Here is a 13,732-nt window from a genome sequence, read left to right as displayed (position 1 = left end):
GAGGTACGTCTAAAGTCGTTCACTCCAACATGGACAATGACAGAGTCATATTTGTACTTGTTGTGGAGTGACATGAGTGCTTGCGTTATGTGGCGGATCCTGGCACCTGACAAGCAGCTGACTGTAATTTTCTCCTTGTTAAGCCAGGTGAGTGGAACATCAGTGTGCCTGACTATAGAGTCACCCATGACTAAAGTGTTAGGTACGTTGTCTTGCCTTAGGGGCTGTTGCTGGGTGGCACACTGTTGTTGTGAGCTATGTGACACTTTGTGATTGGTGTTTGTTTGCATTTCAGCTTTGGCAGTCCTTGTTTGGGCAGGTTACAGTAAAGGGCCTCCGCATATGTGGATTTAATGTTTCTATGTGTGGGTGTTGGTGGTGTGGGTTTAGAAGGGCTATGTGTTGCTTGAGGTGTAGTGCGGGTGTTAACATTTTCTTCTTGATTGTCTAGCACAATCTTGGGTGGAGAGAGTTTTGCTTCCAATTTGGCTATGTAAGTGCAGCTCTCACAGGTTATAATGTTGCGTGATAGGAGGAGGGGTTTGTCTGTATACATGAGGCAATTGTTGCATTGCCCCATGATGCCCATATTCACCAGGTGGACAGGATAGCATTACCTTTAGAATTTGCATGCTTGTACCTGTTATGGTGGTGGTTTTGTCCTTTGAACTTTGCTTAAGAAAGGCACTGTAGGGGTGGCAAGAGCCTTAGCCAGTAACCTGAATCCCAGAGGCGACAGGTGACTGTAACGGTGACCTGACACTTGGACATGCCTGGTTTGGTGCTTTTTTTGTAAAGTACATGAGCTGTTTTCCCTTGCCTTAGCAAGGTACTTTGCAATTATAGGCTGTTTAGTGCCAACGATTCATTTCCCCTTATTAACAAGGAGAGTTGAGTGTTTGTATCAGTTTAAGGCTTCCTAGTGCTTTCCAGCAGGTATTAGAGCAAGTGCTAGTCACAGGGATGCTTAAAGGTAAGATGGAAAAAAATGGTTTATCCTAAACACAACAGTGTTCACTAGATAAGTTAGATGTGAAAGTAAGTAACGTAAGTTTTACCTGTCTAAAAAGTTAAGTTTTAGTGGAGAGTCACTATTTTTAAAACAGCAAGATAGATTGAAAGGAGATTGTCACTTTTGTATTCTGGTACTATGGAATACAGTAGGATGGCCAATAAATTTAAATAGTTGAAGGGGAGTGATTTCACAAAATTTCAAAAAGCTTTTCTTCCACAGGAAAAACTAGATCCTTATTTAGATCTGTTTCTAAGGTTTTCAACTCTGACTTCAGTCACTGTGAGGGGAATACCTTAGGATTTTTTATCTCTGGCATCTGATTCTCCTGATACAACTGGCAAGACTCCAAATGAGAAAGATACAGTTGATATCCAAAGCCTCTCTGGTCTCAGCATCAAACCCTTCTGCTCAAGTCCCAGTGCTGGGGTTTGTCAGAAGAGAACTCTCCTGGTGGAGGCAATAGATGCTCTTAAATCCAAGTCTCCCCTTCTCACTTCCTGCTCCAAAACAGTCATTCAACACAGACATTTTGGACTTTATTTGGGGGACAGTTTCAGGAGGGATAAAAATGCAGGGGGTGTAGGACACAAAGGACAGATGCAAGCCCATAAATATCAAGGGGATGCTTGTCCTGATCAAGGCACTCGACTCTCTGAACTATCTTGGTCCCCTGTACCTCAAGTATTTACAGACAAATAGTACCATTGTGTGGTACATCAGAATATTCAAAAGTAATGCCCCAAGATCATTGTGGTGACTACCTTTTGGCCCAGGCAACCATGGTTGTCCCTCCTTTTGGATATGGCCAGGGACAGTTACCACAAACTTCCTCACAGACTGGATATAGTCACACAGGAACAGGGGTGTTTGATGCACCCCGACATCAGTCTTCAATCCCTTACCTGAATGATAGGGTCTTAATTCCTTTAGGCACCTATTTACTGGGAATGTGCAGCAGCAGGTACTAATGGAGACAGGAAAACCTACTACTAGAAAATCGTACATTTGCAAATGGAAAAGGTTTTCTAATTGATGCCAACAACATAATCGGCACCCATTCAGGGCTAGTTCTGTGGTTTTACAGTACTGAGATACTACCTTGTGGCCTTCCCTATTCCTCTGTCAAGGATCAGTTATTGGCTATTTCAGTATGTCTGCCCATGGATCCTTTTCTTTCATTGCATCTGTCAGAATGTTCTTGAAAGGGGTTTTACATAAGAGGTCTCCAAGAAAACCGGCGGCCCTTCCTTGGGATCTTAACTTTGTTTAAAAGCTAACATTTGCTCCATTTGAGCCAGATAATATGGCTGACTTGAAGTTCTTCTGCAGTTTTACTGATTGCCCTCACTGCTGTGAAGGGTATCCGAGTTGCAAACTCTTATGGTGAGTCACCCCTGTCTTATTTCCCATAGGGACAGGATTTCTTTGAAAACTAATCCTTGTTTTATGCCGAAAGTAGAAAAACTGTCCATCTCCGCATTTTGTTTTCTGAACCTAAAAATGAGGGGGAGAGTCTTTTCCATATCTTGATTATCCACAAACAGCTCAGACAGTGTGATAGAAATAAATCTTTCAGATCTTCAGATCAATTGTTCATTTCTTGTGACAATAAGAAGGGATAACCTGTGTCAAAATGGAGCATTTTCAAATGGTTGTCTAAGGCTATTAACTGCTATACTCAGTATAACGGATCTATTCCAGGCAGGATCAAGGCCCACTCTATAAAGGCATTGGCTTCATCTAATGGCTTTTTTGGAAATGGTTGGATTTTAGAAGCTTCTATTGGTCCTCTCTGCATATATTTTAAGAGCGTTAGAAACATGATTCCTTCTCTTGGTCCAGATCAAGCTTTGCTAGGACCATTCTTTAGGAGTTCCTGGACCCTTTTCCGTCCACTTCCCAAATGTAGTTACCCATGGAAATCTACCCTTATAGCTATGGCTAGTGCAGCAGTGGTCAATATGATGAACATAGTACAGTTGTCCAAGTTAAATTTACCATAACAGTAGGTGTTTGAATGGTAACTGCTACAGTAACTGCTCCCTCCCTCTTGTTTTTGTGTGTTTTATGCCAGCGTATGGACATTTTTTTGTTCCTAGCATTTTCCTTTCAGGGTAAGACTCCTCCTGTCTGCTGACAGGAAAGGTTTGAAGGGCTTTTTGCTCAGCCTTGCCTTTTAGTCAGCTCAACTTGAGTTGCTAGACAGTTTGTTCCTGTAGGGAGTGCCCTGAAACTTTGGAAGCTGGCCAGTTATTGTGTCCTTGGCAGGATATAACCCATATAGCTATCACTACTGGAGCAGTGATCATTCGAACATCTATTATGGTAATTTTGACTTGCACAACTGTTCTTTCTCATTTCATATGTTAGAGGCCCAAGTTTACTTTTTGTATGTGTGCGAGTACTTACTGCCAGTGTAACAGAACCATAATCAATTATCTCTCAGTACCCAGCAGAACACGAGTCAGAACTTTTATCTTTTTTGTGAGTAGAAAGCAAAGCGCTCCACAGTTGGTGTAGGTGTTATTGTGCTGGTTCTTAGTGGGACACACACATCACATGGCCTTTCTAGTTGTAATTCTGATTAAGGGGTATTTGTAGGTCGGGCTGTCGTCTTTTGCATGTAGCCCAGGCAGTCATTCTACTCTTGCTTGTCTGCTATGCCAGTATACCGGATAGTCTTTCTTGTGTTCAAGTCCTGGCACTTTACTTCTGTTAACCTTATCTGGACTTTGATAGCTGTCAGCTGGTGTGTGACCTCATGCAGTTCAGTGAAAACCTGCTGAAGCTTGTCTGAGCGAGAGGAGAGCCTTCCTTTTTCCTTAGCCTTGAAGGCAGTTTCCTATCCTAGATCAGTTAGCTGGCTGCTGGATTTAGCCAAGTACTACCATGACTACAACAAATCTATCTCCCAATGGCAAAAAACCCAATACTTCATCGGCTGACTATCTTTTCTTTCTTGCAGGTATGTTCAACAGGTTTTTGTAAACAGCAGATTACAATTTAACAGCATTTTTAGCAAATAAATGTACTCCTAACAGCTGAAATTATGGAATGTAAAACTAGGTTCCTTGAACTGCGTATCAATAACTTATGTCTTCACTTTGCATTCTGGCTACAAGTCCCTTTGGCATGTCTTTTTTTTTTAAGTTATCTATTAATGAAGGCTGCATCACTGGGATCTAACTGTACTTTTTGGCAGATTTAGTTGCAATAGTTAAAGCATGAAAGTGTTTTAACCGTTCTGCCCAAATTCGCGTACTACCAAGAATGGGTACGCTTATGTCTTGCTTTCAGGAGACTGGTACTAACCTAGCTGCTGTAGTATACTAGATGAGCAACTTTGTTTTTAAGTCAGAACGTCTGATTGCAGATAATGGCCGCTTGGTCCAAAACAGTCATTCCATTCCGTACCTTCTGGATGATGCGAGTAGAGCACGCTCTTCTGGATGACACAGTTTCATTTAAGCTCATTTCTTTGCAGCCATTGTAATGTTTATCATACACCCTGTGTATTCAGCTTTCATGAAGGGACTGCATTAAAAAAAATACAACAAATGCAATCAACGTTTTTCCCATACTTTCCTTTTTAGTCTTTAAACTTATGTTCTTGTACACCTTTTCAAAAGACAATATGCACTGTGTCTCTGGAGTCCACCATATAGTTAAATGTTTGATATCTCTTGTCTGAAGCTATAGTAAGCCTCCAGACACTGGACCCCACACAATTTGGTTTCATCAAGGGCAGATCATGCCTACTCAACCTTGGTAGACTTGTTTGTGAAGGTCACCAAAGCAATGGATGAGGGCATAATCATTCACACTGCCTACCTTGACAGGCCAAGACATTTGACACAATACTCCACTGGGGCATTGACAAATTCAAGAGGTTAGTTATAAAGCTGTATGCCACCCAGTGGATAACCAACTGGTTCACATACAAGGACACAGGAAGTTAGAATTGGAGAGTTCACCTCTGCAAAGAGGCCAGTCACAAGTGGAGGCCGTAAAGTAACAGTTCTTGGACCACTCCTTTTTGGCATTTACTTCTCAGAAGTTAAGGCCAATGTCAGTGGTCTCTGGCTGACTAATTTGGAAATAATTGCAAATTAGGAGCTGTCATTGAATCTCACACTGACATAAATATTCTCCAGGAGGGGCTGACACAGACAAACAACTGGTGTCAGAGGCATGGACTAAAACTAAATGCCAAGAAATGCATAATAGTATCCTTTGGGAGAAGTAGTCTATCCCTGGTGTCTATCATACTGACAACACACCCCTTAGATTCGACCCATTAGTCAGGAACTTAAGGACACACACAGATAGTAATCTAGCCTTTGATCATCACGTGTCTACAGTGGTGAGGAAATCATTCTATGTTGTGCAACTTATAAACAAAGGTATGGCATCGAAGTCCAAGGAAGTCATTGTTCCACTGTATTCAGCTTTCATCAGACCTATCATTGAGTACAGTGCCCCTTTGGTATATACCTAACCAGGGATATCCAACAATTGGAATGTCCACAGAGGTTCATTACTAAAAGAATAAGCAAAGTGTACTATGCAGACTGCCTCAAGGCCTTATCCCTGTATTCGGTCTCCTACAGGCTTTTGAGAGGAGATCTATGCCTGGCATTCAGGGGATTGTCGGACCCCACTCTGATAGACCTGTTGCATATCCACAAACAAACAGCACCAGAATTACCTGTTCTAAAGACTTAAACATTGCCTGTGATATAAATAGGACCTGCTAGAGAGAGAAGCATATATCTCAGAGCCTACTGCATCTATGGAACAGGCTTCCCATCCATGTAAAGCAGAGATGTTCTTCATCTCACATTGCTGCAGTCCTTACACTTGGGGTAGTCCGCTGTCCTCGGTCGGCCCGAATATCAAAGTATAAGGCTGACGTCGGTCAAGGCGCATTTGACTGACATCAGGACGTCAGGGTACAAATGCGCATGACCGACGTCATATCCTCAGTCTTTTTTGCCGCATGGTCCGATGCAGAAGCAGTATTGCAAGTGCCGGTTGGCGTTCTGAAATTTTTCGTTTTCGGAATTTCAGACAGAGTCAAAGTTGGCTAAGTACCCCGTTGGGGAATATTTTAGTTTTTTCTTGCCTCAGTGGTTTACCGGATGTCAGAAAAAGTGAATAATTGTATTTCTTGTGGGAAACAGATACCGCATAGAGACTATCATACTTTGTGTATTCCTTGTTTAGGGCCTGAGCACGACGTTGTTGGGTGTCGCTCTTGTGCTAGATTTAATAAGCGCACTATAAAGAGGAGATTAGATTGTGCCAGGTTAGTCTTCGGGAAGCGGTGCAATTATAAAATGCCGTCGGATGCTCAGACGCCGCTTCGAAGAAGCGCAAGGACAAAGCAGTTAAGCCTAGGCTAGAAGAACCGTCCGTACCAGACGCCGGTTCTTTAGAGGTGTCGGTGGAGCCGGTGGTTCCACCGGAGGTTTCTTTGGGATCCCAGGGAGAGACCTTGTTATTGCAGGATGTGGCCTCTCAGGAGGCAGGTCAGGGTGATGGGGCTTCTCAGGTTACTATACTCCCCTCCCTGCCTAGGGTGGTTAGGTCCTCTCCTTCTGTTTCCAAGGCTTCTCCTAGAGGCAGGCCAGGTTTAGCTTCAGTTGGTGTCACCCCTAGTTCTTCTGGAACTGTGCCCAAGAAGCATATGCTTAAAATGGCAGAAGATTTGATTACTTTGATTAGGGGTTCTTTACCCCCTCCTGATAAGAGACCTAGGGTGGAGCCTGAGCTAGGGAGTTTTGAGCAGGCTTCGGATGGTTCAGAGTCTTCGGCTGAAGACTTACAGGAGTACTCTCCTTATTCTGATTCTGATGTGGATGATTCTACTCCTTCTGCTTCTCCTCCTGAGGATTTTTCTTTTTCAGAAACTCTTCATTCCATGAGGGAGCATTTTAAGTGGGAAGGTCAGGACTTCTCTGATTCCAGGAAAAGGCTTAGGGAATTTTTGTTTTTACCCCAGCATAGGCCTTTGGCTATACCTCCTGTTTTGGATGTAGTGGAAGATGTTTTACAGAGGCTTCTCTTAATCCTGATTCTTTGCCTCCTGCTCCTGTTAAACCGGATAGGTATTACAGGGTGCCTGAAGCTCATAAGTATCTTTTAAGAGTCCTAGGGCAGACCCAGAAACTGTTAGCCAGGGGCCTAAAGGTGTTAAGGCTTCTGTTGTCAAGAATCCGGTTCCTGCAGATAAAGAGGCCAGGGCCTTGGATAGATGGGGAAAGAAAGTTTATACTTCTTCCACTCTAGCTATGAGGGCTTTGAATTGCCAGTTTCACATGTTGAAATACCAAAACTATCTCCTTTCACAATTGAAGTCTAAGGTTGATGCTCTGGCGGAAGGTATTGATTGTAAAGAGTTACAAGATTTAGTACATGTTTCTGAACAGGTGGGTAAGCATTCTTTGCAATGTGGTTTTGATGCTGTACAGGCCTCGTCTAGGGTGGCTGCCACTGGGTCAGTTCTTCGCAGGCACGCCTGGCTGAGGGATCAAAATTTATCTGACCACGTTAAAACAAGGATTTTAGATGCTCCTTTACAATCTGATGTGTTGTTTGGTTCTCCTGTTGAGGCAGTTTTAAAGAAAATGGAAGACAAGGCTAAGTCTATGCAGACTGTTAAAGATTTTTTGCAGGTTCAGCCTCCAAAGTTTAGTAGAAATTGGCCTAATAAAGGGTGGACGTATCCTTCTTATGATTCCCAGTCTAGGGGTAGATCTAGACGTGGTAGGGGCAGAGCTCAGGGCTCTTTCAGGCCTAGAACAGGGAGTTCTCCTGCACAGTCTTCAGGTGAGGGCAGGGGTCAGTCCTTTCGTAAACAGACCCAATGACCTACCTTTTCAGCTGCCAGAGCCTTCTCGTCTGGCAGCACCTTTGGGAGGAAGGTTGGCACTTTTCAAGGAAAATTGGAGTTTAATTACCCAAGACAGATGGGTATTGGATATCATACACCACGGTTACAGGTTTTATTTCCATACCTTGCCTCCTTTCAGAGGCATGCCAGACGTTCCTCCTCAACAAAGAATAGAGGCTCACAAGCAAATTTCTATGTTACTCCAACTAGGGGCCATACAGCCGGTCCCTATGCCAGAAGTGGGCCTAGGATTTTATTCTCGCCTGTTCCTAGTACCAAAGAAGGGGAACACGTGGAGACCAATTTTGGATTTATCTATCCTCAACACTTATCTGGACATTCCCAAGTTCAAAATGTTGACGTTACAACAGCTTTTACCTCTGCTGGGCAAAGATCATTGGATGGTAACTTTGGATCTCAAGGAGGCTTACCTTCATGTTCCTATCAGACTAAGTTGCAGGAAGTATCTGCGTTTTCGAGCTGGGACTTCTCACTATCAGTTCTCTGCATTGCCCTTTGGCTTATCTACTGCGCCCAGAGTGTTCACGAAAGTTCTGGCTCCAGTGATAGCTTTCTTCAGGCTAAGAGGAATACAGATCTATCCTTATTTGGACGATTGCCTGATTCTGGCTCAAGGAAGGGAAGAGCTTCTTCATCATTTGGAATATGTGATAGCAGTGCTAAGATGCCTGGGATATTCTGTGAACGAAATAAAGTCCAGTCTAGTACCCTCTCAGGACATGTGCTTTCTGGGTGTAAGACTGAATACAGCATCCCAGATGGCCTTTTTAACCCCGGACAAACAAAAGAATCTTTCCCTTTACTTCCATCAACTATCTCATCAGTCCGGGCTGACTGCAAGGACAGTCCTTCAAGCCTTAGGGTTCATGGCATCTTGTATTCTGGTGCTTCCCAATGCCAAACTGCATATGAGGAAGCTGCAATGGTATCTCAAAATGTATGGACACAGCACTGCCAGGATCTGGACACTGTCATTCAAATAATACCTTGCATTCAAAAGGAATTTTTGTGGTGGGCTCAGGAATGTCACCTGAACAAGGGACTCTCTGTGACCCGGCCAGAGGTGAGTCAGATTTTAACGACAGATGCCTCAGACAAAGCTTGGGGAGCTCATCTAAATGGAAAGTGGATACAAGACAAGTGGCCTGCCAGACTTACAACATCTACATATCAACCTGAAGGAGATGTTAGCAGTCCAGTTTGCATTAATAGCTTTCAAGGATTTACTTCTTCCAGGGCAGGTGTTGATTCTAACAGACAACACAACTGTCATGTGGTACATCAACAAGCAAGGGGAACACATTCTTATCCTCTATGCAGGCAAGCAATGATTTTGTGGGAGACTGCTCTCAGTTTACAGCTCAATCTTCAGGCAAGGTTTCTGCCGGGAGCACAGAACTCCTTAGCAGATGTGTTGAGCAGACGAATTATGGATCCCCACGAGTGGAAATTGGATCCTCATGTATTTCAGAAATTGACAGTGTCATGGGGAACTCCAGACATAGATCTGTTCGCTTCTCCACTAAACCATCAGCTGCCAAAGTTTTGCACGAAAAGGTTTCATCCCACAGCTTGGAAAGTGGATGCTCTTTCTTTCAATTGGAGCAATCTTCATGTGTATGCCTTTCCACCTCTGCCTCTCCTCCCAAAGGTACTTCTAAAGGTCAGACAGGACAAGCCAAGGATGATTTTAATAGCTCCAGATTGGCCTCGACAGCACTGGTACCCATTACTGAGAAGTCTGGTACGGAAGCCTCCATGGCCTTTGCCTTCGATTCCACACCTGTTGTCCCAGGAGGACAGTCATTTGCTCAATGTCAAACTTCACTCTCTTCACCTAACAGCCTGGCATATTCTGTTTTGAACCATAGAGGGTCTCAACTTCCACAAGTTTTGAATGTGATTTTGGAAGCTAGAAGGCCTAGTACAAGGAAAGTGTACGCAGATAAATGGAAGAGATTTTTATTTTGGAGTGCAGCAAAGGATTTTGATGTTTCTGAGCCTAATTTAAGTGTGGCTCTTCAATATCTTACTGAGTTACTGGACAAAGGTTTGTCCTTCTCTTCTATTAAGGTTCATGCTGCAGCAATTTCAGCTCACTATGACTGTGACCCACCATTGTTTTCTCATCCTTTGTTCAAGCAATTTCTTAGAGGGGCAAAGAATATAAGACCCCAATGAGCTCCTACTCCTGCTTGGGATCTCAATTTTGTGTTGGAGAAACTCACTCTACAACCTTTTGAGCCTGCAGCTACTACTGAGTTGAAATATTTATCATGGAAGACTGCCTTTTGTTGGCCATTACCTCTGCAAGAAGGGTTTCTGAATTACAGGCCCTTATGGCGGTTGAGCCTTTCTTAATTTTTCATAAGGATAGGGTATCTTTACGTACTAATCCTTCCTTTATGCCTAAAGTGGTTTCTAGTGTGGCTTTAAACCAAACTATTCATTTGCCTACCTTTGCAAATCCCCAAAATAAAGGGGAAAAGATTTTGCACACTTTAGATGTACACAGGCAGTTGCGATATTATTTGGACAGAACTAAAGGGTTCAGGCAGTCTCAGCAGTTTGTTTCTTTTGCTTTGAGTTCTCAGGGCAAGCCTGTGTCAAAACAAACTATTTCTAAGTGGATTGGGTTTTGCATTGCTTTCTGTTATTCCCATCATGGCAAGGAGATTCCAGCTGGGATTAGGCCTCATTCCACTAGGGCTACTGCCACTTCGACAGCTTTTCTGAGGGGGGTGGCAACCAAGGATATTTTGGAGGCAGCTACTTGGAGTTCAGTGCATACTTTCTCTAGGCATTATCACCTACCACTTTACTCTAAATCCAGGGCTGGTTTTGCCACTGCTGTTTTGCAGGGCATTTTGGCAGCTCCTGCTTCCTTATAGTTTGGCCATCCTCCCTTACCTCTGCTTTGGGATTCTACCCAAGTGTAAGGACTGCAGCAATGTGAGATGAAGAACATAGTACAGTTTTGTACCTACCATAAATGTAGATGTTCGAAGATCCACATTGCTGCAGTCCAATTTACCCTCCCTCCTTCCCCTCTGTAGTTAGAGGTGGTTGTGTGGGTTGGGTTGTAAATATTGTGTATATTGTATATAGTGTACATATAATTAGTGCTAGGGTGGTTGGTTGTTTGTTTGCTGTCTTTTGGTTTTGACCTTTATTTTTAGGGTCTTCTGACATCTGGGGCAAGAAAAGACTGAGGATATGACGTCGGTCATGCGCATTTGTACCCTGACGTCCTGATGTCAGTCAAATGCGCCTTGACCGACGTCAGCCTTATACTTTGATATTCGGGCCGACCGAGGACAGCGGACTACCCCAAGTGTAAGGACTGCAGCAATGTGGATCTTCGAACATCTACATTTATGGTAGGTACAAAACTGTACTTTCCTCCCTAACCCCATTTCAAGTGCAACTTGGGAAATCGGATGGGAAACCGGAAATTCATCCCTGGTTTGGTACCCATGTCCCTAATTGGACACAGGTAACCTGTAAATGGTTCATTTCTCAGGCCCTTGCTTACACTTGTCAAGGATATCAAAACGTGTCAGTGATTTGGGATGCAGGGCTAGGCTTAAAAAGGCCCTTGTGGTTGTTAGCCTAGTAAACACCTATGAACCTGTCCCCTTTCTAAAGCGCAGGAAGTAAAACCAGGCAAGACTTTCATTTTTTGTCTCGGAGGATGTTTTTGAGGGGTGGCAGGGGGGTGTTGAGTAGAGTTAGAAGTATATTTTACACACCTTGCGTATGATGTGCCATTCTTGCACTGTGTTGCATTCATACTGTGTTTAGAGTTATGATGGTTGATGGGGGGGGCATTCTTGCACTGTGCTGCATTCATACTGTGTTTAGTGTTATGATGGTTGATGGGGGCCCATTCTTGCACTGTGTTGCATTCATACTCTGTTTAGAGTTGTGGTTGATGGGGGGCCATTCTTGCACTGTGTTGCATTCATACTCTGTTTAGAGTTGTGATGGTTGATGGGGGGCCATTCTTGCACTGTGTTGCATTCATACTCTGTTTAGTGTTATGATGGTTGATGGGGGGCCATTCTTGCACTGTGTTGCATTCATACTGTGTTTAGAGTTATGATGGTTGATGGGGGGCCATTCTTGCACTGTGTTGCATTCATCCTGTGTTTAGAGTTATGATGATTGATGGGGGGCCATTCTTGCACCGTGTTGCATTCATACTGTGTTTAGAGTTATGATGGTTGATGGGGGTGGGGGGTGCAGATTCATGCTGGAAAAGAGCAGCTGCATCTTAAATCATGTTGTATGTGGGTTGTGTTTTTGGCTGAAAAGTGTGGGTTGTGTTTTTGGCTGAAAAGTTAACTTATTTGTTCTTTTTTTTGGAAAGAAGCTTGCTGATTTATGGCTATATGCTGTCCATGGAATGTAAAAGAATAGTTTTGGCTCACTCACATCTTTAAGGGTAGTCTGCAAATGAAAGCTGAATTGTAGTGTGACAAAAGTAAAACAGTGGATGGTGCAGTGGTGCAGCCATAGCGTTGTCGCCTCGCAGCAAGAGGTTCTCCAGTTCGATTCTCTGCTGGAGTGCCTTCTGTGCGGAGTCTGCATACCTTCCCTGCGTTCATGTGGGTTTCCTCTGGGTGCTCCAGTTTCCTCCCACGTTTCAAAGACATTCGTCTAGAGTGTTTCTCCCCGGCCCTCAACTGAAAATTGGCTTCGCTCCAAGTCAGGCTTTCCCAGTAAACAAATTTTTTCATTATTAGTATCTCACCTAAAAGACTAACCATAAACATCTGGTGTGTTCTTGTTGATTGGACAGTCTGTGGCAAAGTAGTTTACACTGGACCAGCAGTGATGCATCCTTTACAACAGAGTATTGCTTTTCCAGATCTTTCCATGAGTAAGTGAATCACAGTAGCATCACTGTTCAGCATGTGTGATTGCATTTGATTTGGATCTGTTTTCGTTTAGAATTTAAATTATTTCTACCATTTGTAGAGATTGCATTTCTGTCTATGCCATTTGATTTGGATCTGTTTTCGTTTAGAATTTAAATTATTTCTACCATTTGTAGAGATTGCATTTCTGTCTATGCCATTTGATTTGGATCGGTTTTCGTTTAGAATTTAAATTATTTCTACCATTTGTAGCGATTGCATTTCTGTCTATGACATTTGATTTGGATCTGTTTTCGTTTAGAATTTAAATTATTTCTACCTTTTGTAGAGATTGCATTTCTGTCTATGCCATTTGATTTGGATCTGTTTTCGTTTAGAATTTAAATTATTTCTACCATTTGTAGAGATTGCATTTCTGTCTATGACATTTGATTTGGATCTGTTTTCGTTTAGAATTTAAATTATTTCTACCATTTGTAGAGATTGCATTTCTGTCTATGCTAACTAGCTTATTGCTGTCATTCCTCCATAGACTTATCAGAAGGCAGCTTCCCAACTTCCTTCCTCAGTACCCGATACCGAAAGCATTGAGAGACAGTGTGGAGAAACAGTCTGATATTTTAGTTATTCAGCCTTGCCTGGCAGAGGTGAGTTGCCTTTATTATTTGTAATTTGAGGCAAGTTGCCTTTGGTAGTTGTAATTTAACTGGTGAGTTTTTACTTTCCTGTTAGTATTTAAGAAGTCAGAATATACTTAGGCTCTTAAGTTCATAGGTGTTTACTAGACCAACAACCTCAGTGACCCTTTTAAGCCTAGCCGTACATCCAAAATCTGACAAGTTCTGGTACCCTTGATAAGTGTAAGCAGGGGCTTGGGAAGTGAAAAATTTACAAGCAGGGGGCTGGGAGATGAACCAT

The 13,732-nt window shown here is 43.0% G+C and overlaps 1 protein-coding gene across 1 annotated transcript in view; it reads left to right on the top strand.

Annotated features, from left to right (window-relative positions):
* The window catches only part of LOC122815091 (RNA helicase Mov10l1-like), a 1,410,002-nt gene that overhangs the window by 681,594 nt on the left and 714,676 nt on the right, over positions 1 to 13,732 (top strand). The window contains exon 9 of the mRNA XM_044087332.1: positions 13,347 to 13,461. Coding sequence (XP_043943267.1) covers positions 13,347 to 13,461 — 115 coding nt within the window. The remainder of the gene's footprint in view (positions 1 to 13,346; positions 13,462 to 13,732) is intronic.

The sequence above is a fragment of the Protopterus annectens genome, chromosome 11.part0 (assembly GCF_019279795.1).
Source record: "Protopterus annectens isolate FY-2018-M chromosome 11.part0, PAN1.0, whole genome shotgun sequence".
Taxonomy (NCBI): domain Eukaryota; kingdom Metazoa; phylum Chordata; order Ceratodontiformes; family Protopteridae; genus Protopterus; species Protopterus annectens.
This window is presented reverse-complemented; position numbering and strand designations above follow the sequence as displayed.